Genomic DNA, 25,670 nt, shown 5'->3' on the forward strand with positions numbered 1-25,670 from the left:
TGTACGTTTATATCTAAAATGATACGCGTCAGATGTCGCTTCAACATACGCGTGAACTATAAGCTCTATCTATAGTTAATGACTGAACTTTATGTTGACTGACGGTGATGTCCCATAGGAAACAAGACGCTAACCAGAAAATGTGAAATGCATTTATTTCTAAGTGAGCACGAACGTTGTGAAAATCTTATTTTACTAGTCTTAGGATATCGAAGGTAACGATGAATTGGGAAATTAGCTGTGCCGACATGTGTCGAGCGTGCATGAAAGTTGACGGCGTTCTTCTTCCTATGTACGATGATGACACGATTAGTCAAAAAAATTTGCCTAATAAACTTGCAGAGCTTGCATCGATAGAGGTTAGTTATAAAATATCATTTGGTTAATATATTTTCTGTTTCTTGCTTTGTTAAGTAGTCAGTCATTCTTTTATTATAGTTAATCGTGCATAAATTTGTAATTTTGTAACATAACCTTAAAATGGTGTCATCAAATATTCATTTATTAGATATACCTGCTATTTATTTTGCGATAACAAGATACAGATGTTTAAATGGAAAAAATAAACTTTGTAATTAAATTCAATTGAATGACATTTATTCCATTGTAATCTAAATTTTTAGAAATAAATAAGTCGAACAAGATTAATTTATGTTATGTTATATAAAGTATTACAGTAAAGTTTTACATGTAGGATTAAAGTTACAAAAGAGATAGTTATAATAACATTATATACTAATTTGTTGGTTAATTGTATTATGAATACAATGAATGTATTATGAATATAAATAGAATTTCAAAGTAAAATGTGAGTTACTTTTTCTTGTATTAGATTTCAAATTGACTAATGAGATATAATACAAGAAATGTTAAATAGGAAACTTGTTTTGTATTAACTATACTGTATAAGTTATATTATACATATCAGCTAGCTTGGTTAATATAGTTTACTTTTTTTAAATAGATTGACAGGTTCGATGGGTTACCAAATATGCTTTGCGCAAAGTGTGCTTATCGCACAGATGCATTTTATGATTTCAAGTTGCAAGTTCAAGCTACTGAAAGGAAACTCCGCAAAATGTTTGAAACACAAATTCGCTATAACATAAAGGTAAGATACCTGGCCTTTGTAATTATATAATTAAGATTACATTATTTTACAATGTAGTGATTTTCCTATGTTAAAAAGTTTTGTAAATGCAAAAACATGTTTTTGATCTTCATATGTTATACTTTTTAACCTAAATACTGTTAGTTCATTAATATTGGAGTTATAAGTTCTAGTTGCATAATATATACAAAGACAATGCTTTGTTATGTAATGTCGACATAACTGATTGACATTACTAATTTTTCGATTTTAATTCTATTACCTTGTTCATTCTCAGTAAATAGTTAATTTTCATAGATGTCTAGTGTAAATAAAAGAAAGTGTAAACACATGACGTTAATATAGGTATATGTTAATATTGAATGTTAATGAATTTTATTTATTTGCAGACATGTAATTACATTTACTTAATTTCTATTTGCTTGCAAATATATGTATAAAGTAGTACTGAATAAATTATAGTGATCAGTGACTTATATTGAAAATAATGATGTTTTAAGAAGCTAAGGCAGTTGAAAGGTTATTATTAAAATGCATTAATTAAATTAATTTGATTAATCATTTAACATTAAAATTAATGCAGGTGTATACTAAGTACAAAATTTGATATGTTTCATAATTTTACAATTCGTTATCAAAAATTCGTGGCCAACTTTTATATTTTTAAACAATATTTTATACTTGTTTCTTTTGTTACTACGTACAAAATATACCGGTGATATGGAACGAAATTTATTTGTTGCGTATACTAATTAATATTTAGTAACAAGCTTACCGTTTCGCTCCAATTATAATTTAATCATGTAAAAAGAGCTTTGCAGTTGTATATTTTATTACGAATAAATCAGTTATATATTGAAAAAGTAGCCTTAGAAATCATTTGTACAAGGATGTATCAAATACAAAGATATTAGTATATAAATAGTAAGAGAATAAAATCTTTCGGGATGATAATAGTACGATACGCTCGTATTTAAGCAACCAGTATTCAAAGAGTGAAGAATAATTTTTATTTTATTTGATTGTTCTTATTATATTATCTTCCCATAAAGGTTACCTTCCTTGTATCGATCCAATCTCAGCTATATGCTTGCATTTTCTTAATTTCGTTAACTTCGTCATAGCATGTAATTGCACGTAATGTGGAAGCATTAACATCGTTCCCAACTTGTTGGTATTGCCTTTCAGGAGGAGGCAATGGACACTGATTTTGAACAAGACTGTTCAGAACAATCAGACGAATTGTTAGAAATTAAACTATTAGATAACAAAGAAGATATTAAGCCTACCATTGATGTGGATAGTTCGGAAGAATTTTTGTCCGAGCGAATTACTATAAACGACAAAGGAGAGCAAGCGTTAGAGCTCGACGTGTCCGAACTGGTAGAAGAAAATGGCGAATTTAACAAGGCTAGCATATCTGGATTAAAAGGTATTATCATTTCGAAGCTGTCAGGAGCAGAGATCGATCAAGACAAACGGCTGAAGAACGAGATACCTGATGAAATTTCGAAAATTTTGGAATCCCAGCAGCTAGATTATACCATAATGTATATACCGGAAGATGTTTCTTTAGAGCATGTAGAGCATGTGAATACGCAGAATACGCTTTCTTGCGATACTGTGATTAAATTAGAAGATAGCAAAAAGATTACCGAGGCTGACTGTAATGGGGAGCTCCTACACGAAACTGTGGATAACGAAGAATTTTTAGATGCCGTGTGCAACGAGAAGATTGTGGAATCAAGGGGGGAAGATAATAAAATCAGCGACGATGAGGTGGCCTGGAAACCTACGATTCCGGAAGAAAAATCGATGGAAAGACTAAACGAGAAAAACATACAAAAACATTCTCCGGAATCGAATCAACAGCCAGAAGAGAGCGACGACTCTGACTCTGATTATTTTGTCGACCCGAAAGATAATATATTAGGTAGCTTGAATGATACAATAACGAGAATAAAGGAGATAAAACTCGAAGACGATGTGATACAGTATCAGTGCACTCTATGTTTGCAAAATTACGATAAGCTGACCGGTGTCTTGTTGCATACTATAGACAATCATGTGCCGAGTAGCGGTCCATTCTTTTGCGTGGTATGCGAGAAAGACTGCCAGAGTCATAGAGAATTGCGTGCGCATGTTAAAACGCATAGAGGCCAGTTCCCTTATTCCTGTTTCATATGCAACAAAGCTTACACGATGAAGAGGTATTTAAAGAGGCATATGGTGTGTCATACGGAGTTTCATAGGCATCGTTGTCCAAAATGTGGCCTCAGATTCAAGGTTAAATCAGAGTTAGAAACTCACATTACGACACACATACGCGGTGCGCCTTACTCCTGTAGTCAATGTCCACGACTGTTCAATCATAAAGGTAACTATAAGCGGCACTTGATTACACACTTGGATCCGCAAGGTCTTCACTTACCCAAGTACCCCTGTAAAGTTTGTGGAAAAAGATTTCTAAATAATCGCACTTTAGAGACACATATGCGCGTTCACACAGGTGAAAAACCGTTCAAATGCGAGATATGTGGACGATCGTTCTCTCAACAAGGAAATTTGTTGAATCATGTAAGAATCCACTCAAACCCGCGAAGCTACACGTGCGAGGTTTGCGGAAAGCGATTCAACCAAAGGGCCACTCTGAGAGATCATAGTCTTCTACACACTGGGGAAAAACCATATGTTTGTAATGTTTGCGGAATAGCGTTTACTTTTAGTGCCGCGTTGAGACGCCACATGTGGACTCATACTGGTGGAAAACCATTCGGATGTGAAATTTGTAGTGCTCGTTTCGTGGGCAAATATGATTTACGACGACATATGAGGATACACACGGATAGACCGAGAACGAAACGAAGAAAAAACGTGATCAAATCGAACAATGAACAGGAAGGAGTAATTAAAGAAGAAGATGTTACAGTTTCGGAACATCCTGATACAGAGACCGTTTTAATAGAGCAAGTTTTGTTAACGCAAAACGTTACGCAGGTTGTGCAACAAGAGTCTGAGAAGGAAAATGTCGATGCTCTTTTTAATCTTATACAATATGGTTAATAGAACCTCTTCTTTTTACCACACTTGGATCACATAAGTACTGATTCTAACTTTTTAATTTAATAATATTTATTAATATTAATTTAATAATATTAATATTAAGAATACGCAGTTTTTTGTTTGGTAATTAATTATCATAAACATTAATTGAAAAATATCAAAAAGGCGTCTCAAAATTGCCCATAATACGTAATTTGAAGGTATGATACAAAATTGTTATTATAAACTTTATATTTGAAAATACTACGTTACTATATTTTCAGAAAATGTATATTTTTGTCAAATAAATGTATATTGTTATTATTTAACGTTAACAATGAATATTCGTGATTCTAGAAATTTGTGATCTTAGATGTTAGAAAGTAAAAGACATATGCTATCTATGATTTTTATTGATAATATTTTTCTCATGAAGCTTATATTTGAAAATTTCTTATTTTCACAAACTCTTCATCCATGTAGATGTAACACAGCAAAAATATTTAAACGTTATAAATTATGTACACTTTCATTTTTAGTTCCATTTGAATCAATATGGAAAGGTATTATAGAGATGTATTTTAGTTGACTAAGATGTGTTGATGTGTAAGTTAGACAATTATGTTTATCCTCTATTCTCTTATCATCATGCACGTGAGTGTACACAATAAATATATACAATAGATCCACAATGATGTGATCCACAAAATATTATTATATATTTCAACACATTTGCTGTTTGTGTTCCTATATCATGAGTTTGTAAAATAAATGCATCATCGTATTAATTTATAGATATATTTCATGGCAGTATCTGAAAAATGAGCGAATGTATATGACAACAAAATGGATCATTGGAAAACGTATAAGCATGTTTCAAAATTGTTATTGATCAGCGGTAAAAGTATGAATGAAAAATGTAATGTATAAGATAATAGTGAAAGTTATTTATATTATATTATTTATTAATATTAGACACGTGTAGTATGAGATAAATATAAAATATGTACTTTGAAATACCAAAATATATAGATCATAATTCATTTTATCAGCATAGTTGGATGAAATCGACCTGATTTTTCTTTAGTTGTTCAATTACAATTAAAGTAATAATGCAAACCTAAATGGTACATATGTGCGAAAAAAAGGTTTATTGTAATGCAGCTTTTTAACCATACTCTTTTGTATGAATTTATCATTTATTGGGAAATTAATATTTTAACTATATAAGAGTAGTAAAATTGATGGAAAACAAATTGAATTCAATGAAATTCATAAATCTAATTACATAATATTACCATATCTAATTACTATGTAGCTTAAAGAAAATCTATATGATTCGCGTAGTTATAATTTTGTAAAAGACTGTGGATGTTTTAGATAAATATAATTTTATTAATTTTTTAAATGCTGAGAATAGGACTAATAACAACTGTCAATGGTTATTGTCATCTCTTTAATTGATATAAAAATATACTAATTAAAAATTGTGTTCAAAATTATTAGATTTAATTTGCACATGCAAATATAATATAAAACATTTGCACATGTCTAATAGTAATAGATATTACATATTTATTTTTAAAATAATAGTCTGTGTAGTTGATTTAAAATTAATATATACCGAAACGTTTTCAACATAAGTATTATATTTTCAAATATATATAAGATTTTTTCTTTTAAAGAAGAATCAAATTTTTGTCATATTTGATCGAAAGTGTATTCCATATTATTTTTATAATCGCATAAATTAATATGCAATAATCACTTATAGTAACAAATATTGTATAAAGTATGTATATAATGCTCTTTATAGTATATTATATAGTACAGTATATTTTAAACCTATGATTTGCTATTACAACTTCATAAATATATAAATATATCGAATGATAATAGATAAGATATTGAGTGAGTGAAGAAATGTCATTACACATCTGTAAATTTATGTATTTTTCAAGTCTAAAAAAGATTTGAATTATTTAATATACTGCTCAATACTTTAAATCTTCTGTCTAATTTTTTCTTCTCGTGATATTAATCGGCATTAGGAAGCTATACATATTTACAAATATTATAAAATTAGTTGTAAATAAATTATAAAAAATATCAAATAATATTTGGGAGTGCTACAAAAATAATTAAGTAAAACTTTTTTCTCGATATGTTCATATGTTACTAATATTCAAATAGAAATATTCGCGCGCGGGAACTTGCGTGTTGAAGTAGAAAAGAACGCGCGCGACGATTCATATGGGAGGCGATGCTTGCGCGAGTGGTTTAGTGAAAATTCACCATCTTTGTCGATGTTATCAAAAATGATTCTTCCATTATGCGGATCAATAATGTAGTAATTTTTCGATTTTTATACTATGTTTACACTCTCAACAATTTATTATAAGAACAAATATTATTATTTATACATATATTTTTACAGGTTAGAATTTTGTTTATACTTTTATGGTATTAGTTTTCATCTTAGAACTAAGTAAAAACATTTGAAATGATACTTATTGACAAGAATAGCTATATATTAGCCAAAAGTCAGTTTGACCGGTGGATGCCGATCAAAAGTGATGGTATGTATAAAAAATAACGCTGACTCTAAAGTAAAAATTTTCTCGAAGACAAAAGAATCTATATATTACAAATATCTCAATATGTAATAATTTAGAAATTTTACTGGGATTTTACTTTATCGTTTATAGAGACAAAATTCTATATTTCGTCCAGAATAAAAATAATCTATAATTCCATAACTACGTTAGATTTTGATTCCAACCGCTACTAATGTTGTACTCCTGTACTAAATCGACAACATCGCATGTGACACGAGAATGGTAAAGGGATTGTCTGATTCCTTAAATCGTAAACTATTAAAAAACGTTGCATGTCAGATTTAATCTGTTTTTTGTTACGATTTTATAACGTCATTGTGTCTGCCAATTTTCATAGATTTTGATGATTATCATTTGCCGAAACAATAATTTTCAAGTTTCTGTCGGTAATATATATTTTGTTTTTTTCTTTTTTTTTTTTATTACGATTTGATTATAATTTAGTATAGAATGACGTCACGTAACATTTTTAAATTATTCGAGTAATAAACAGTTTTTATATGCATATATACGTGCATGCTATGTTTAATCTATAATACTTAGTTACAATTTCTCCACAACAGAGGGAAGCACTTCATAGGTTGGTTGATTTTGGTACGTAAAGGTATTGTTTATTTGAAATATTTTTTATAACAATATATTATTATTAATATAGAGATAATTAGTTGGCTACATACTTTTTCCATAGTGAAATATTGTTGCAATTATTTAAATAATTCCGAAACTACAAAATCGATAAAAGGTTTAAATACATGCTAGTGTTTGTTTAAGATATGTGGTATAATTTGTTTACATATTTATTTTCAAAAAATAGGTATTAAAAATGGATTTATAGAGATAGACATGAATCAGGTTCAGCAGGTTTCTTAAATAATGTTGAAATATTTTATGAATCTAATAAATAGCATTTTAAAAATTTTGCCTAATTGAGGTTAATATTACTAATTATCTTGCTAAAATTCAGTTAATCCTGTTTTGTTAGAAATTTATGTTGCAATAAAGTATGTTATGAGGTTAACAATATGTGCACATGTATATAAGAAAGTATACATTTTACGTTTTTTGTTAAAAAAAAAAAAAATATACATATTCATTTTCGTTTGTCGTAGACTTGTCACATAGACTACTATTCGGTTTTTTATCTGAAAAGTTATGAACGTAAAATTACATATAATTGAAATGTTTTAATAGCTTTGCATTGTAAATTACATTTAAATATTTTGACCTCTTCGAGGTAAACGAAAGTATAATCAACTGCAATTATTCGTTATCACGAATACTGCAACTATATCGAATGACTCATTAAAAAAATGTTCCTTACTTAAAAATGCATATACGATAGCGTAAATTGTTTCTTCCGTGTTAGACTTAACACGTCGCATATTGTAGTTTGTAATAATATGATCATAAAATGGTTATAAAATTTCGAGAGAAGTATGATTCTTATCTTCTCTGAAATTTTATATTTCAAGGACAAATATTTGCGAATGTAAATAAACGTATTTATTATCGCATTAAATAACTGAAAAACCTCAACTTGTCAGACTGTTGTATTAAATATTACTATAATAACAAAATGTTTTTTACTAAAAAATTATTTTTTCGTCATCACTTTGCCATATTATTTCACACACATAAATGTTTATTAATGACAATTATTGCACAGAATAAACATTGATGCATTTGTATGTAAAAGAAGATCAAAAGACGTTTTTTAAAATTTCAATATTTCGTACGTCTATATGTAGAAAATTCTTTTTATCACTATCGCATTTTATTTCAACATAATTATACCGCTCGAAGAATCTACTTATAACTGCTATTACTTTTCAGACTTGAGATGAATCATAAAACGTTAACAGCGAAATATTTGTCACAATCGTAGAGGATAATTACATAAGCGGACCATTTTAAACAAGACACTCTATATAACTGATCATACTATAAGGTAATATTCAACGTATTTATTACACTTTTTCACAAGACCCGAAACAAATAATAAGAAAAGAAAGTTTCGTAAAAGGCAGATTGTATACGTCGCAGCAAATGATGCAAGATGTTACCAGTCGCGCAGTCAGCGCCCGATTAAACCTCGCTGCGTCGCGGGAACGGTTGCGCATTGAACGTGTGCGCATGCCGCGCGTGCGTGCTGCGAAAGTGGTGCTACAGTGGCGCCAGTAATGGCGGCGGAAAACACGCGCGCACGCCAACACCGCCGCCGGTTTGTTTCTCCACGCCTCTACCTCGCCTCCACCACCGCCACCGCCACCGCCACCGTTCTCACGACTCGCGGGTAAGTACCCTCACACTCCAATCAGTCTGCACTCGCATGTCCACGAGGTTGCTCGCACGGGCCTGGCGCCTTCCTCTTGTACTCACCCCTCTCTTGCACCTGGCTCACCACGTTTAGTGCATTACCAGAAACCCGTACCCGGGTGACCGAGCCACTAGTTGAGGTACTCGTCGGGTATTATCATTCGTCGAGAGGTTAGGTCGGAGTGACCTATAGTGGCGGGATTATATGACTCGTTTGAATTTGAATTCACCCGCGTCGCATCGTTCCGTCCATTATCGTTCAGTTAACTTTTTCAAATACGTTGTAACGTGATTAACGGGTTTCGTACGACAGGCCACGACAGCTGTCAAACGAGTTTACGAGTTTATCGGAGGTTTACGCCGCACGTCGAACCGCGTGACAACCCACGCGTTGAGGTTAGGTTGTTCGCTGTCTAACGCGCCTTTTTCGAATAGATTCCTCGCCACGTTACACGGTAAATCGATTTATGCGGATATTAGTGCGAAGGAACTGTTAGTGATAAGAACACGTTTCCTAAGCAACGGATAAGAGAACAATGGGATCCGTGAAAATAGAGTGAATGTTTTCGAACGGTCGTATTTCGTGCAGTGACTTCTTTGGTGTACAGCAAAATGTACGCGTGATGGTGATTAATATATACGCGCATTTTATACACATTTATACACATGTACACATATGAAAGATATAAATGCATAGGCATTTTTATTTTTCATCGATCTTGAAATGTTGACAACCGATCAAACCAAGGTTAGCCTGTTGCGTCGTTGCATTGCCAGTGTTCATTTTTAGATGATTCGTCCTCGAAATTTGAAGGCGTTTCTAATGTCTCTGATAATATTTCAGCACATGCATATCTTTCCTCGTTATGCTTAAACACACACGAATATTAAATAATCGGGTAATTAACTTGGCTAAATTTGTCAAACGTTATAAAGACAATGTTTGTCGTTGTACGTTTTAATATCTTTAGTAGAAAGGATTTGCTACAGCATGTAAGAATAAATCATAGGAATAACTGGCAGAATATAAAACGATACTGGATAGCTATTAAGACATGGATTTTTTAACGTTATGTTTTTAGTATATTGTTACGAATTTTTCAAAGTTAAATTCTCACTATGTTATTTCCTATTTACGATGCATAATAGTCTATGCTTGATTTCCCGAGCATAAAATATTTAGCATAAAAAGAAGGAGATTTTATAAAAGGTGAAATTATGAAATCCGAGAGTAATTTTCATTCGTTATTGCCCACTGGTTGTACAGAAAATAAATAATCGCTGAAAACATTGGTCGATAGCATACGATTTAACGAGTATATTACAAAGATTAGCTTTGAGCGATGCAGCATGGATAATCGTACGTAGAATATTAAAACGGTAAATTTTTTATTGAAAAACCAATTTCTAAAGCCATAAAATTCGACTACTTTCTCGAATTTCAGTCCTATCTTCTCGCTGAAATTCAGCGGTAAGTAATATTATTGTGTAATGTAACGCGGATTGCAATTAAATTTCGATGACGATAATATACAGAGTGACGCAAATTGTTAAACGTTGTTACGTTAAACAAATAAACGTGAACACCCGCAAAGCATCGAAACACACGGGTTTACTCGATTCCTCTGGACTTCTTTCCGATGCCTTCCGACGCCTACTTTATTCCACTTTTCAATATATTTGATCAAACGAGAGAGAAAAGTTGATACAACTGCGATCGATGCAGTTGCTCGTGGATCAAATTCGATAGCTCTCGTTGAAAGACTAGAAGGAGCAGAAATCGAAGTCATTTGTTGGTCGAGTCATTAACTATATCGTGTTCGATTGTCTTCAATAGCTACAATTACTATATTGCGTTATCTTATTTTGCCTGTCGTTTCCTTTACGACTTTCTATCGGTCGCTTTCCAGTGATTAATACATGCTAATTAGAAACATTTAAACATGTAACTTGTAAAACCTATCTGAAGAAAGGTTTCGAATATCTTTCACTCGCGTTCTCTCTATTTTGTACTCGACTCTTTTCTCTAAATAAAATATTTTTCTCACCTGATAATCATGAAAAGACGAATATTTTCTTAAATTTCAATGCCGGTATGTTGTTGTGGATATACGAGAAGTTTAAAAGCGAACAATATTATATCAAGACGACCAGCTATTTGGTAATCGAATCTTGTTCATGAATATTTTGCTTTCTAGATTTTTAAGCAAGTTTCAAAGGAATTTCGAAGCATATGTTAGAAAAGAAGTCCGAGGAATTCTCGACGCGCGAATTTCTATCACCATACGTTATTCAAGCGTATCTCCGTACTATCTAATAAAATAATTGTATTAAACGGAGATTTCAGCTTGCCAGTAGCTAAAGAGGTTGAGCAAAAACTATTCGAATAAACTGTCGTAAGTACTGTTTCCCACCAAGTCGAATTCCTTACGATCGTTCCCGGCGCATACTTCTAATTTCTCTGTTTGAATTTCCAGCGACAGATTACTTGGAATATAGAAACATTTCCTGTGACTGTCATTTATATCACTAACGAAGAAATTTAATAACGCTGCCACGCCGATTCTTATTTAGAAAATCTTTGTCTGCGAAAAGTCCACGACCAAAGCATCCGTACGAATATATAACGACGCTGGATTTGGTATTAAACAGTACTTACAAAATCAACACACACTTCACACACTTTTCATCGACTACTCACCGTCGTGTCGCCATGTCGTTGATCGAATTTCGATATTTTCTCACCGCGGTTTAACGCCGCGAAAAATCGGTACGCGCGAGGATGGTCCAAGGAAGATTGAGAAATGGAACACGCCGATATCTGTTCTAGATGGATAATTCTGCGTATGTGCCGAATCATCTACCGCCGCCATCCCTGGTCGTGTTTTCACAGGCCGGGGGGCTGCCGGAGGCTCTGAGAATGCAAAGACCCTTCAATCCACAAGTTAGTGTCCTATCGTCCTCGCCTATACGCCTAAGCCTGTCTTTGCTTTTCTACTCCTGTTTGTTTACCTATGCGAAGATCTGGTGAAAATAATATTTCCGACAACACGTCACAGAGCGACGATTAGCCCCGGTATTCTCCTGACACGGCTTCTTTTCTCTTCCCTTTTTTTTTTTTTTTTTAAATCATTGCCTTTTCACAACTACAGTAGCTTAACGCGTGTATAGGAAAATTTGTACGCTGGTAAATCCGATCTATCGTCACACGATCGTTTTTATTTCCAACTTTTTAAGGACAAGATTTCAATGCCGTTGTCGCTTCTTACGAATCTTTTTCTTTTATTCTTTTATTTAATTCCCCGATCTTCTCCATGCTTTTGTTAAATCGTCGCTCCAGTGTTTATAATTACTGTTGCTTGATCCTTGTTCCAAATATTATTTTAACCAGTCTAGGCGAGAACTATTGCAACTAAAACAGAATGGGTACTTGAAATTGACATTTTAACGTTAACTATGCCTTTAAGAAGGAAGAGAATGATATGTTTATAATTACGATATTAACTATTTGAACTTTTATGTAATAGACTTTTTGCATACGAAACTCGGTGACCAGAGTGACTAGACGAGGATATAGGAAAACAGATTTTTACATGGAAATAAAAAAAAGGAACGTTATTCTCTGGCGATATACGTACTTTGGATAATTTATTGCGAATTCATTTTCCTACTATATCATAGTGAATAATAAAAGGCTGCTGGCCGATCTTTATGCTTCGAAAAATGTCAATTTCAATGGACCAACTGCAGTTGCCATCGTTTCGACCGCTAGCCGCTTTATGCACACCAATGGTAATTAATGCACGCTTTGAATAGGGATTTTGCTGAATGTGTACGAACGAATGTAGTACATATATGCATGCACGAATCGTAGAGAACAAGTTGTTGTAGACAATTCATTATTTTACATTTTGATGGTAATGTAAAGAAGCATAATTATATAACTGAATCGGCGATGCGTCGCAAACTATCGTAAGTATTAGATATCGTCCGTAGATGTATTTATATCGAAGTATCACCATGGCAAAATCACACTTTAATAATTAACGATCGAACACGGTACGTTTTATCTTAATAAAGACAGCGTATAATTTTATACAGCGTACACGAACATCCTTGCGAATGATCGTAGATACTTAAACAGATTTGTATTTCATCCAAAGCCAGTTGCTTTTTACCATGTTTATCCACGTAAGACGTAACATGTATACAAAGAAAGTTTAGAAAACAGGAAAGGGAAAATGGTTGAATCTGTCTATGTTGGCAGTGTTAAGAAATCACTTGCTGGTATAGGTATACAGCTGTACTTGTTTATAATTAAATAGTTGCCTAAAAGCAGAGGCGATTATTCATCGATAGGAAGACAATGAAATAATATCCATCGGGGCGTTGGAAAATGTATATTTTTAAAGTGTTTATTAACGAGCTCGTTTAAATACACGTCACAGAGGGATATTGTATTATTGAAACCGATTGCAGTGTATGCTTGGAATAAAAATAGGGGCTCGCTACCTTTCGAGACACGTACAAAACGATTGATTGGAATCGGATAATAAAACGTGGCAGCATATCAAAATTCGGTGCCGTTAAAAAATGAGATAATTTCGTTGGAAATTAATCGCGGCGGAACGACGAAATTTGTACGCGTTTTTGATCAGAGAAAGAGAGTGGAAGAGGGAAACAAAAAAAAAAATATCTTGTAAATATGCAAAAGCGTGTGGCTATCGACCCGTCAGCAGTTTCAAAAAGACAATTACTATATCGTAACTGAAAAACTACATTGTACTCGATCGTCTGGAAAAACTACAATTTTCACGATTACCACGCCTTGTCCGCTCTGTCTTCTCTTCCTTTACTTTTGTCACTTCTCGTCGATCTTCGGTGTCACTGAGTTCTAGCGACGAAAACACTCGACGATCCGAAGCATTTAAATTCAACCTCATTTTTCGTAATTCAATTTTATCAGAGAAAAGGGACATCTTGCTCGATGAAATTGCGAGAAGCTGGCGAAAGCGTACGGAAGCTTGCAGAAACTTCATACGAACGTGTCACGTGAATTCTGAAACGAATATGGTTTGCGACAAATAAAAAAATACGCACACGTTCCTACGTATTAGCGAGACTGTCCTTGACACTGGTTTCACTCTTTCTTTGTTAACTTTCTCGATTAACTTCCACGTACATCCTCAAACTTTACCAATGAATAATCAAATCTCGTTACAGTACTGAAAAATTTGCAAAATGCTTTACACGACACGCGTTGTGTATCGGGATTGGCAACTAAGCGACTGCGGATTTTGTCAATAATTTCGTCATTTAGTTGCCAAGCCAATACATGGAAATTTTCTGTCCTAAGTACTTGAGATACACACTGTGTGCAACAGAAAAAGTCTCAAGAATTTTCTTCTGAAAGATTGCAGCAACCACCATCGTGTAATTGAAGTAATAACGAATGACTAATAAATGAGTAATCGGACGAATGTAGAAATGCGGGCATCGACAAACGAGAACCTCATTTCCTCGTATAAAAGAATAATAAACTAATCGTGCCGTACTAATTCCCGTATAACTGGTCGGCTGCATCATTATTGCCTCGATGAAATGTTTATCCGGAAATCGCCTATCGGATGCGACGAGTTGGCGATTTTCTGCCAGCTTTTTAACCGTTTGGCCGGCGACTCCGTTTCCAGGAATAATATTAAAAACGTCAGGAATCTTGATCGGTACAGCCATTCGGCGCTCGGAATATTATATCGAAATTGAAATGTAATAAGTTTAATTAAAATCACACATGGTGCTCGTGCCATGTATTAATCATAACTAATGACCGTGCGCCATGTAATTAATTTGTGATTTTTAATTAATCGCTCGGCAATGCATAACAATCGGCAACGATTTTTCAAAAAATACACCTTTGTTCCGGAAATGTTTACACCTACGCTTCGGTTACGATGAAATTCGTTACTTTCCGTCGGTAGCGTTACATTCTGCTACTTTTTCCTTCGATCAAAGAGCTTGCGATAAACGATAAGCGATTCTTGCACAGGTTTGTTCTTATTCGCGAAAGCAGAAAAATATAGCGTTTTCGATGCTGTTCGGTGTTTCTCAATCGTTTCAAAGAAAATATTCATCGTATCGCGTAATTGCTCGGCGTATCTGTAATTAGTTGTAATTCAACGACAAAGTTGCGCGTCTCTGGTCGAAAGTGTTTGTTGCGAGCTCTTTCATTTTTTGAGAAATTAAATTCAAATGCCCATAGATTCGACTTTCTTTTTTTCTTTTGTAAACGTGTATTTCGTGACAGTAACCGAACTTTGAAATATTCGAATTTGTAGTTCTGTAAAGACGTAATACGCTATTTTAAGTTATATTTTCAATAGAATATTTTAAACTAAGGGGCAGGGGCGTAATAAAAATAAATACGTTGAAAATCTTTTACATGCAACTATTACATGTACGAACATTGTGTGCGAAAATTTTTCAAGATATCGCATTTGAATCCTCCAGCATGAATTAACCAACAACGTTGAATATTTACAATATTTTAACACCTGTAATTTGTAACTGGTAAATTCAACAATATCGTTAATCGTCAATTTATAGTGCAACAGGCTCCTGTTAAATACAATGAAATCGAGAGTAGCTTTTAAAAACGTTTCAAGAATGAATTGACCAGAAATAAAAGGAACAACTGTTGGGTATAAGAATTTGCGAATGTAGCGACTTTGTTGTCAAATTTCAACGTTTCTCTCGTCCGATTTTTAAACATATATTCACGCACATCTAAACTCTAAAATCGTACAAACGTAGCGTAAGCGTAGGATGTTGGGCAGAACACCTACGCGACCAGGAATATCGATTTGATAGTGCGTAAGCATTGTTCAAATATTGGTATTCGATTTTCGATCGGTAATAAGTAGATACGTTTCCATTTCTGTTTAAAATGCAATTGCTCTTTCGTAGAAATATTAACGGCTGATGCGGAACAGGCTGGATCAGTCGCACGAATTTTTCCATCCAGCCAAATATCCTACGTAGACAGATATTTGTCGAAAAACAAATTCCACTTAATATTTGTCCAACTCTAAATATGAATGTTTAGCGGTGTAATGACGATTCTATTTGTTGTTGGAAAGTGTGACACACAGCTATACAAAGGATGATCAATATTAAATCAAAATTAATGAAATACTGATGTCGCAAACATCACGTAGGCAGATAATGCAACGTCGTGTCAATATTCCGTGTATATTATAAATACGAGTAGTGCATCGATTCTGCCTCGTTCTTCGAGTTCTCGTGTCGATCGTATTTTTCTATCGTTGAAAAATTCCAAATTTTCGCGATACTTTTTTTCCTAAGCGCAGGACAACATGCGATTCTTCGTTTCAATTCTTTGCTGCAAGTTTTACTATGCGTAGGTCTTTTCGTTTGTTCTATTTTTTTTTTTTTTTTTTTTTTTTTTTTTTAAAGACGAAGTGTATAAATCTGTTAGATAAAAAATATGAGATCTAATTTTATAGGAGAAACTTTGGTTCCAGATAATTTGTCTTTTATTCGTTTTTACTCGTTTTCATACTCGTGTCGTTTCGCGCGATATTCTTTGCAGTGGGCGAGATCGATAATTGATGAATGGAAAAACTGATTGCGTTAATAATTTAAAACAGAAAATTTGATAAACAGATAATTTGATGCATTAAATACAATTAGGGTAGGCGAATGATAAAACGTTATTCGTAATTAAAGTAGGTATTTTATTCGTGTGCAGCTTTTAAATAAATATATCTGGATTATAATATTTTTCTATATTCTTCTTCCACGTATTTACTTATTCGTTAAAATTTCATTTCAAGCAACCGTTGTATATTTCGTGTCCTCTCTGATTAACGAGGATATAGAGGAATAACATAGAATGGAAATTATTCTACAAGCTCGAGGAAATACTAATTTCTACGTGTCTAATGTACATCACGACAATAGTGTTTCGATGTTGCAAGTTGTAGGAAGAAAATTACACTGCGAATAATACACGGTTAATCCATTTTTTTTTCGTCGAAGAGAAGAGAAAATAAGAAATTGAATTTAATCGATGTACAATGTCACTGAACGATCTAAAAATACATATCGTTTCTTTCGAGGTCTATAGACGATATTTTTGTTTCTACAAACTTTTTATTATTAGGTTGTTCGAAATGTTTCTTTCCTTTGGTAAGAAAATAATAGACGCACAATGTTTTTTTGTTTTGTATTAGTTTATTGAATTATGCACGAACGTAGTGATAGAAATAGAACGAAATGGATGATACGTAGTTCAGTAAAATAATATAAAACAGATATTGTTGTTTATCTATTATCGTCTTATGAAACGAAGGAAACTTTCCGGACAACCTATTATAGGACGATTGTTCGGCTTCTTATTTTCAGCAGATTGTAATTTCACGAATTTGCGCTGAAACGTTCATCGATGAAACGTACAACAGCAAATCCTGTTATCAAATACAAAACGTAAAATAATTTCGTGCATTGCCAAATAAAATTCTAAATGCGGTGTATAAATCCAACAGAAAACCATAATTAACGAAACAACGCAGAAATGATTGGACAACCTAATATTTATCCAATTAAAAAAAAAAAGAACTTTTGATATCGTTACGCTAACGTAGCAGCGAGGAAAGACGGTTTGATGTAAAAATTCAATTTCGTGAAATATCGCGATGCTACACGTAGATTTGTAAAGAATTCTCAACAGTCGTTCCTCTGATAATCCGATAATTCTCATTTTCTAAATTAACGTAAAACAGAAATTGTTGTTCACCTATTATCACCTTATGAAACGAAAGAAACCTTCCGGACAACCTAATATTTATTTAATTAAAAAAGAAAGAACTTTTGATATCGTTACGCTAACGTAGCAGCGAAGAAAGAATTGAATTTTTGATGTAAAAATTCAATTTCATGAAATATCGCGATGCTACACGTAGATTTGTAAAGAATTCTCAACAGTCGTTCCTCTGATAATCCGATAATTCTCATTTTCTAAATTAACGTAAAACAGAAATTGTTGTTCACCTATTATCACCTTATGAAACGAAAGAAACCTTCCGGACAACCTAATATTTATTTAATTAAAAAAGAAAGAACTTTTGATATCGTTACGCTAACGTAGCAGCGAAGAAAGAATTGAATTTTTGATGTAAAAATTCAATTTCATGAAATATCGCGATGCTACACGTAGATTTGTAAAGAATTCTCAACAGTCGTTCCTCTGATAATCCGATAATTCTCATTTTCTAAATTAACGTAAAACAGAAATTGTTGTTCACCTATTATCACCTTATGAAACGAAAGAAACCTTTCGGACAATCTAATATTTATTTAATTAAAAAAGAAAGAACTTTTGGCATCGTTACGCTAACGTAGCAGCGAAGAAAGACGGTTTGATGTAAAAATTCAATTTCGTGAAATATCGCGATGCCACACGTAGATTTGTAAAGAATTCTTAACAGTCGTCCCTCTGATAATCCGATATTTCTCGTTTTCTAAAATATCCGGCAAAATTCGTGGATAAAACTTGCGATATTATATAACCGGATATCTCATTTGCAGTATGCGGGTATTTCTATGAATTCGAGCACATTGAAATAGCGTATAATACCAAAGCAATATGGCATTATACTGTTAATAACGCGAAACCACTGTGTTATAATAATCCGTCAAAATGTGAAGCTTCCCCCCGTCAGTTGTATCATTCAATTCGCCGTGATTGACGAGTCTATTAAGCTGGCATAGTGAATGCCTCGATGGAAATCAACGAGTTCTGTTTTGTAACGTTTGTAATAATGGAACACCGGGCCACGGTAAATGTCATCGTTGCGAATCCACTCGATCGCTATCGAAATCTTTCGAACATTTAGTACGCGTTCTGTTTGCCCTTTTCTCAAACGAGAAATTAAATTAACGTTATCATGTACTTTTAATAGAAACTGCCATCTTCCTTTTGTCTTTTCTTTGGCAAAGTGTTTTGGCGAGCGTAGCGACCAACGTAGGTAAAGTAAAAGGACAGAAAGCTTCAAACAAAAGCATCTTACGCTCTGTTCCATGTAAAGATGTTCGTTTCACGAATGAAGTTTAAATAATACTGTGCCAGCCGCTGTACGTATTATATTTTTGATAGATCTCTAGTGTAACCTTGCAAGTTTCTGTAATGAGATTTATAGTTGAGATTATAATTAGATGGAACTTTGGAAAAATTTATGAGCAACGATCATGAAGATAGAGGAAAAACCATTTAAGTAAGAAACGTTTCCTAAAAATATATGAAGTAAATTGGCGTAAGATTTCTACACAGTACCGTATCAGATAATTAACGTACGGTCGTAATATCCAATTAGAAGCGTTTCCTTTCTTCAATTATGAATTGCAAAGCAGAAATTTGAAACGATTCGTGTAGTGAGTAAATTTAATATTAAAACCTTTAATTACATTATATTATGTAGAATAATTAATATTTAAAATATTCTATAAACGGCAATTTCGTTCATACCAGTTATTACACGCTAGCTATAAACTTGAAAGAGTTTAATTATTCCAAGTTTGTTAATAAACTGGTTAATTAAGTAAAAAATAATATTTAAATAAGCTGCGAGCTTGAGATACGCGTTCTAAGATTCCAAACATTTTTCCTTACATTAATTCCTACAACTAAACTTTAATTAGCTACAATGTTGCTTGTCTGATAGTTAATAAGTTATTGACGATAACTTTTATGCCCGCTTGTACGTGTGATGGTAACCCAGTTCCGTGTAAGCATAAAAATATAAATTTGTGTAAGTATCTACGATCTAACAATCGCAAGTTACAAGAATAACACAGTCTACGCCTAATTTTCTAATTAAGCTACTACAGTCTATCAAAATCAACTAACGATCCAACCACTTTTTCACGGTAGTGTATTTATCCCATAACAATCTCTCCGTGACTAATGATATTCTTCTTTATTGTCCAGGTGACCGACTCGAAGGATCTCCAAGTGCCGTTCAGCACTGCGGCTTCTCTGGGTTACGGCCTCCATCATATGCTCCACTTGCCGCCGCAATTTTTGCACCCTCTGGATCACCGTTTACCGTTCGGAGGGTTCAGGCCCCTGGGGCCATCGGCTTTCGCTCCGCCGAGCAAGTGTCTGAAAGTGGAAACAGGAAACGGCCCGGTCACCGGTTCCGGTTTGCCAAGTATCGGCTCATTGTCGAGCATGTCGAACATGTTCTCGCCTTCGTCGTTGTCCTCGGCCAGCGGAGGCGCCGTCGTCTCTGTTTCTGGAGCGTCGGCGAGCATCGGAGGCGTCGGAGGCGTCGGAGGCGTCGGAGGAGGTGCGAGCGCGGCAGCGGCACAGGAAGTCGCACCGCAGAGTCCCGCTGGCTCTACCAGCCGATCGCCTACAGGGACCGGAACCGGTTCGGTTCCTAATCGCGGCACCACTCCGGAGGACGAGGATCGCGATGCGAATGCCACGCCTGGGTCCGAGAACACGGAAAGATCTACGCCCGAGGAGGGACGACCGTATCGACGTGAGTCCGCTTTACTCGTTTTTCCCTTCTTCTGGCAACAGTTGCGGATTTTTGTGCATTTGTGGCAAATTTAAGTACCGATCAACGTGTAAAACGTAGTTTCCATCGCGTCTGAGTCGGTTAACGCTGCAACTACCAGCGTCACCGAAACGAATAATTCGTAATTCATAGATTTGTAATGGTGTACTCTTACGAATAATTTTTGCGTGAAGAGTAGTATGGTAGACTGTTCTATTTCTTGCACTCTAATTTCTTTGAAACAAGTTTTGTACTTTAGTCGTGGGTAGCTTTATCGTTAATATCACTGATTCGTTTACACTCTCACTGTATGTCATTTATCAAGCGTGCGTAATATGTAAAAATATATAAAACGTTCAACGCGAAGTTGTTGTGACAGTCGATTTGCGAGGAAGACGTTTAGCTTCAGTTTTCTTGATCGTATCCGTAAGAAAGTGAATTTCAATGCATAAAAATCCGCAATCCGTTCACGAGATTATTCGCTCTTGTAGTTACTCTCTAGATCTTCTTTATCCCTATCTGTCTAATATTTTTCTTGTTCTCTTTCTCAATATTTTTTTGACACTTGTATTATTGGACACGGTCTTACGATCCTCGGTGTTTCGAATATAATGGAATCGCAACTAGCATAGAAAAAGATCCTGTGCTTTTAACTCTATGTTCTATCCTCTTTCTTAAAAGAAGTTAGGCGTTTAATTACGTAATAAAAAAGGGAACAAAAAGAACGAAACGATTAAAGGATTAAAAGTATAATTGAAAAGATAATCGCGCGCGTAAATATTTAATGCTGCATTGTTTTTGCGTTTTCACTCGATGAAACATTTATCCACGATATTACAATTAATAAATATTTTCTCTTTAATACATGTAACGCGACGATGCATGTTCCTTTACATTTTAAATACCGTGTTTTAGCTACGATATCGTCTCGAGTTCGTTTTGCCAGTGTCTCGTGTAATATCTATGGATAGACATCGTTAGTTCTCCTACCTTGAAACTCTTCTAGAAACCTAAGATTTCTCTCAGCGGAGATTGATGATTATTCATATTCATACATATTCATATTCGATATTGAATATTCGTATTTAGTTTTTGTAGTACCGTAGCAGATTCTGTGTCGGATAAATGACAGATGAAAAAATTCTTTATCGCGTGTAAGTTATACGAATGATAAATTAAACGAAACGAATAAGCGTAACATCGGTGGCGTTGAAACGCATTCGAATAATAAAAGAGTATCTTGCTACATCTAACAACGCAGCCGGTAGGTTTCATGATTTTTATGTTGACAAACGTTCTATGTATATACAAAGAGCAGCTGAAACGTATATAGGAATTTGCAGAGGAGGAACCACGAAGATTTGTATGCTTAATCTACCTAAGTCGTTTATTTGAATTCTCAGGGGCGCAACAGCTGTGTCGCGTCTGAAAGCTCACGCGGGCTTTGTTTCCATGTGTTTGCTTATTTTTCGGTACAGTCTTAATTACCGAAAGATAGAGCCATTCATTTTTCTCGGATACGATTCTCGCGGTGAACCATTCTTTCTTTTCTTTTTTTTTCGCTACTCTCTCTCTCCCCCCCCTCTCTCTCTCTCGAGCTCAACGTTCATCCAGCATTTGGCGAGATTTTTATCGTTCATCCTCTTTGCACTTTGCGTTCGAAGAAAGTACTTTGTCCTTTCGTCGACCAAACAGTTTTCGCTCTGTAAATTCTTTCTCTTATTAAAACCGAAAACAGCACGTAGCGGTCAGCTTTTCCTGTAACTCTCTTTTCCTCTCTTTCTTCCTCTTTCGCCGGCTGTCTGCTCGTTCCACCGCAGCTAATTTTCGTTTGATTGCGAGACGAGAAAAAAAAAAAGGGGTTGGAAAAGGTCGAAGGTGTGCAACCTTGGCGTCAAGCAGCAGACTTTTTAGGTTTATTTTTCGAATGGTTCAGCGCCAGGATAACGATGTCCTTTGACCGTGGCGAACCCTATGACGTTAGCCGCGTCGCTAATTAGTCGATATTCACTTTGTGGCGGCGAGTCTGCGTTTCAGAAGGGACACCGATTCCGCAAAACTGCACTCAAGCGGTTTCGAATTGAAGATCCTTTTTTCCCAACTTTTGTAGATTTTTACGCGCGCCTCGCCCAACTGTACTTTCCTCTGCGTTTTGCAATAATTAAGCCCGTAGTATAAACTTGCTTCTAATAAAGCTTCGCACGCTGCATAGCGTTCTTGTCTCGTATACAGGGTGTCGCAGACTTGCGCAACTACGTATTCCCGGAACAACACTTGGGCTTCTAACATCGTCTGCTTTCGTTTACCGGCTTTCTGTAATCCAGATACGCCATTAGACCATTGATAATTTTCAGCCGTGTGTACACTTAACTGGATATCTGTTAATTATTTCCAAACATATCGGTTCTCTTGCAAATTCGCGTGCTTTCGCAATTGCAAATCTGAAATTCTACCTCTCGATGGATCATAGCCGGCACAAATAAACGTAATCATTCTGCGAACGGATGGAAAAGAATCGAAGAAAACTAAGAGAAAATTGACGACGAGGTTGTTGATTTAACGAAACGACGAAAATAACGTTCGTAGTTGCGCGCTATTACGCGGTATAACGTTAAGACGATATCGACGTGTGTACGCGCGTGAAGATTTTTTTTTAACTGGTAGAAATTAATTGCGTAATCTACGTATAGAGTTGGAGAATTTGTGGGGAAAATCGTGAAATGATCAGCAAATAATTTGATCGTGCGCCTGTGAGCTGTTGGTGTGAGTTTTAAACGCAACGCTGCATCGTAAATGCTCGCATAGCCGCCCGCCCTTTTTGGTAGCCGCGCTCCAGAAGGGGGTTTCAATGTATCGATACCTACGCATGAAATATGTTCATAATCACGATTGACAGGGAATCATGGTAAATAGTCATTTGCTACTCCATTCGCGAATTTACATTACGCCTCTATTTGGATCTGACGGCGCAGAAAAATCTGCAATTAATATTAGTATGCTGGCTATGTATAACTATACGCGTAATCATCGACCTTTTGGTGATACCCATGATTTATCATATTCCGTTACGGGTAAGCATTATTTCTGCCCTGTGTTATAATTAGACGAGAAAAAGATTTATAAAGAGACTTGAGAGCAATCTACAAAGATTTACAAACGGACGAAATATTTCGATAAAGTATAGCGAAATAAAGGGAAGATCTGTTAGGTTTTTCTGTTTAAAGTAAAATGAGATTTAGAGTTGTCAGAGTAGTAGAAACGATGAATTAATCATTTTTCGTAAACATTTTATCCAACTAAATCGCATTATTTTCTTTATATTTTGTTATATATTTTATCGGATATATGTTTGTCCAAATTATATCCGTATCATTTGAATCTCAATATTTCATTAGGCGGCATAGTGATATTAGCTTGAGAATAAATATAATACACAGTACAAAGATATTTCTACTTACGAACGAAATCCATAAATGCTATCGATTAATTACATTTTTCTATCAAAGTGACGAGCGATGGTCGCGCGAGAAGAAACGGCTTTGGAATTTTCTATCGAAATCAAATCGATTATAGTGTGATCGTGGAACAGGGGCTAAAAAGGATCAAAAAAAAAAAAAAAAAAGCGAAAGGGCGGAGTAAGAGAGATATGAAATATGAGCACGGAAATGCAGATATTTGTCAGGAAATTGATAACTCGAATAAACTCGTCGCAAAACGTTCAAACAGTCTGCCAAACGGGACGATTTTACCTCTTCTCCCGGCGGCAAACCGAACTATGTACAGACATCGGTCGACTACGGCAAATGCGTGATGCGTGCGCGTGTACGTGCGCGTGTACGTGTACACATCCTCGTATGCATCCGCGTATTACGACGATTCGGTATAAAATTCACGCGCTACTCTGATATACTATTCGAACAACTGATTGTACACGAATTTTATAGCTATTTGTATTTTTCGCTAATTCCGTTGTGTAACTTTTGCAGAAATGTGGCATTACGCTGATTGCGCGTAGATTATACCGTAACTTTAGCATAACCGTGTTTTTCCACGTTGATCCCAATAATAAGATCATCATCGTTTTATACGATTTTCAGTTCGCGTTGGAAATATTATCGGTTACCTTTGCTCAATTATCATTAACATTTCGCGTCGGTTACGTGCAAAAATCCGCGCGTATATTCGTATTTCCCGCGATTCTCTGTTAAAAGCATAGTCATCCCTATGGCAACGAGATATCGGCTTGCTTTTTTCGTAGAATTCGAATTCGTAAGAAACACGATCCTTCGCTCAATTTTTTCCCTAAAACGTAAGAAACTGTGTTGGAAAGCAGCTGTGACATCGATCTCGTTTTCGAGGCTCGTAACATCTCGAACATCAAAACCGAATTTTACTTGCAATCGGTTTCTATGCTTTTGCAATTGCGTCAAGTATATAAATGTAGTTTAGTGTTAAAGCAGGGTTCGTTCGATCCGTTTAAACTTTATACAGCGCTGTATGTACCGTGTGTCTTTCGCAGAAAATTTGCAACGTCAAATACAGCCAACGTCTGTGGATGTTCATACAATTTCTCATTGGCAAGGTGGTACATTAGTTTAACACTGATGCACGCCGTGCTTCGTTAACGATCAACGTTATTGGCCCATACTGATTTAGCCTCGGTTACCTAAAATTCATTCGCATTAAAGAATGATTGACGTATTCTGGCGTTTATACGATTTTACTGTAAAATCGTCCTAGTAACGCGCACGTTCTCTATCATGCAAAGACTAGCGGAATAATTTATCCTTAACGCGATTTTTTTTTAATAATCGGTCGTATAATCGGCGTGAAATTTGTCCGTAAAAAGTACATATAACTTTCGCGTCTGAATCAAGCAAACGTTTCTTTCACTTATAACTGAGTCGTCGATCATTTGTCTGCTACTTGTACCATTTTTTCACGACGTTAAAACGATCAACTATTTTATCGTACAGTTTGATACGTTGTAGCTGTATCTAC

The 25,670-nt window shown here is 34.8% G+C and overlaps 2 protein-coding genes across 7 annotated transcripts in view; both read left to right on the forward strand.

Annotated features, from left to right (window-relative positions):
- The first annotated feature begins 55 nt into the window (after positions 1-55).
- LOC117205259 (zinc finger protein 436-like) lies at positions 56-5,201 on the forward strand. Of its 2 annotated transcripts, XM_033443490.1 has the most exons (4): positions 56-359; positions 965-1,111; positions 2,300-3,488; positions 3,621-5,201. In XM_033443490.1, exons 1-4 carry the CDS (start codon positions 222-224, stop codon positions 4,172-4,174), a joined length of 2,028 nt encoding a protein of 675 aa, XP_033299381.1. In that variant the 5' UTR covers positions 56-221; the 3' UTR covers positions 4,175-5,201. The 2 variants fall into 2 exon arrangements, with proteins under 2 accessions (XP_033299381.1, XP_033299372.1); XM_033443481.1 differs by having other exon boundaries at positions 2,300-5,201.
- Positions 5,202-8,913: 3,712 nt separating this feature from the next.
- Positions 8,914-25,670, forward strand: part of LOC117205139 (E3 ubiquitin-protein ligase Rnf220-like) — a 197,544-nt gene continuing 180,787 nt past the window's right edge. For 2 of the 5 annotated variants that reach the window (XM_033443257.1, XM_033443284.1), the window contains exons 1-3: positions 9,104-9,701; positions 11,918-12,031; positions 20,093-20,651. In XM_033443257.1, coding sequence (XP_033299148.1) covers positions 9,648-9,701; positions 11,918-12,031; positions 20,093-20,651 — 727 coding nt within the window. In that variant the 5' untranslated portion in view covers positions 9,104-9,647. Of the gene's footprint in view, positions 9,065-9,101; positions 9,702-11,917; positions 12,032-20,092; positions 20,652-25,670 lie in introns of those variants that run through there. The other 3 variants (XM_033443274.1, XM_033443266.1, XM_033443294.1) reach the window with 3 other exon arrangements.

The sequence above is a fragment of the Bombus bifarius genome, unplaced genomic scaffold (assembly GCF_011952205.1).
Source record: "Bombus bifarius isolate JDL3187 unplaced genomic scaffold, Bbif_JDL3187 scf7180000007966, whole genome shotgun sequence".
Taxonomy (NCBI): Eukaryota; Metazoa; Arthropoda; class Insecta; order Hymenoptera; family Apidae; genus Bombus; species Bombus bifarius.

Excerpts from the sequence above, each read along its gene's own strand:
- LOC117205259 (XM_033443481.1), top strand. The coding sequence starts at position 222 with ATGAATTGGGAAATTAGCTGTGCCGACATGTGTCGAGCGTGCATGAAA. Across the intron at positions 360-964 it reads CAGAGCTTGCATCGATAGAG|ATTGACAGGTTCGATGGGTT; the intron begins GTTAGTTATAAA and ends TTTTTTAAATAG. Across the intron at positions 1,112-2,299 it reads AAATTCGCTATAACATAAAG|GAGGAGGCAATGGACACTGA; the intron begins GTAAGATACCTG and ends ATTGCCTTTCAG.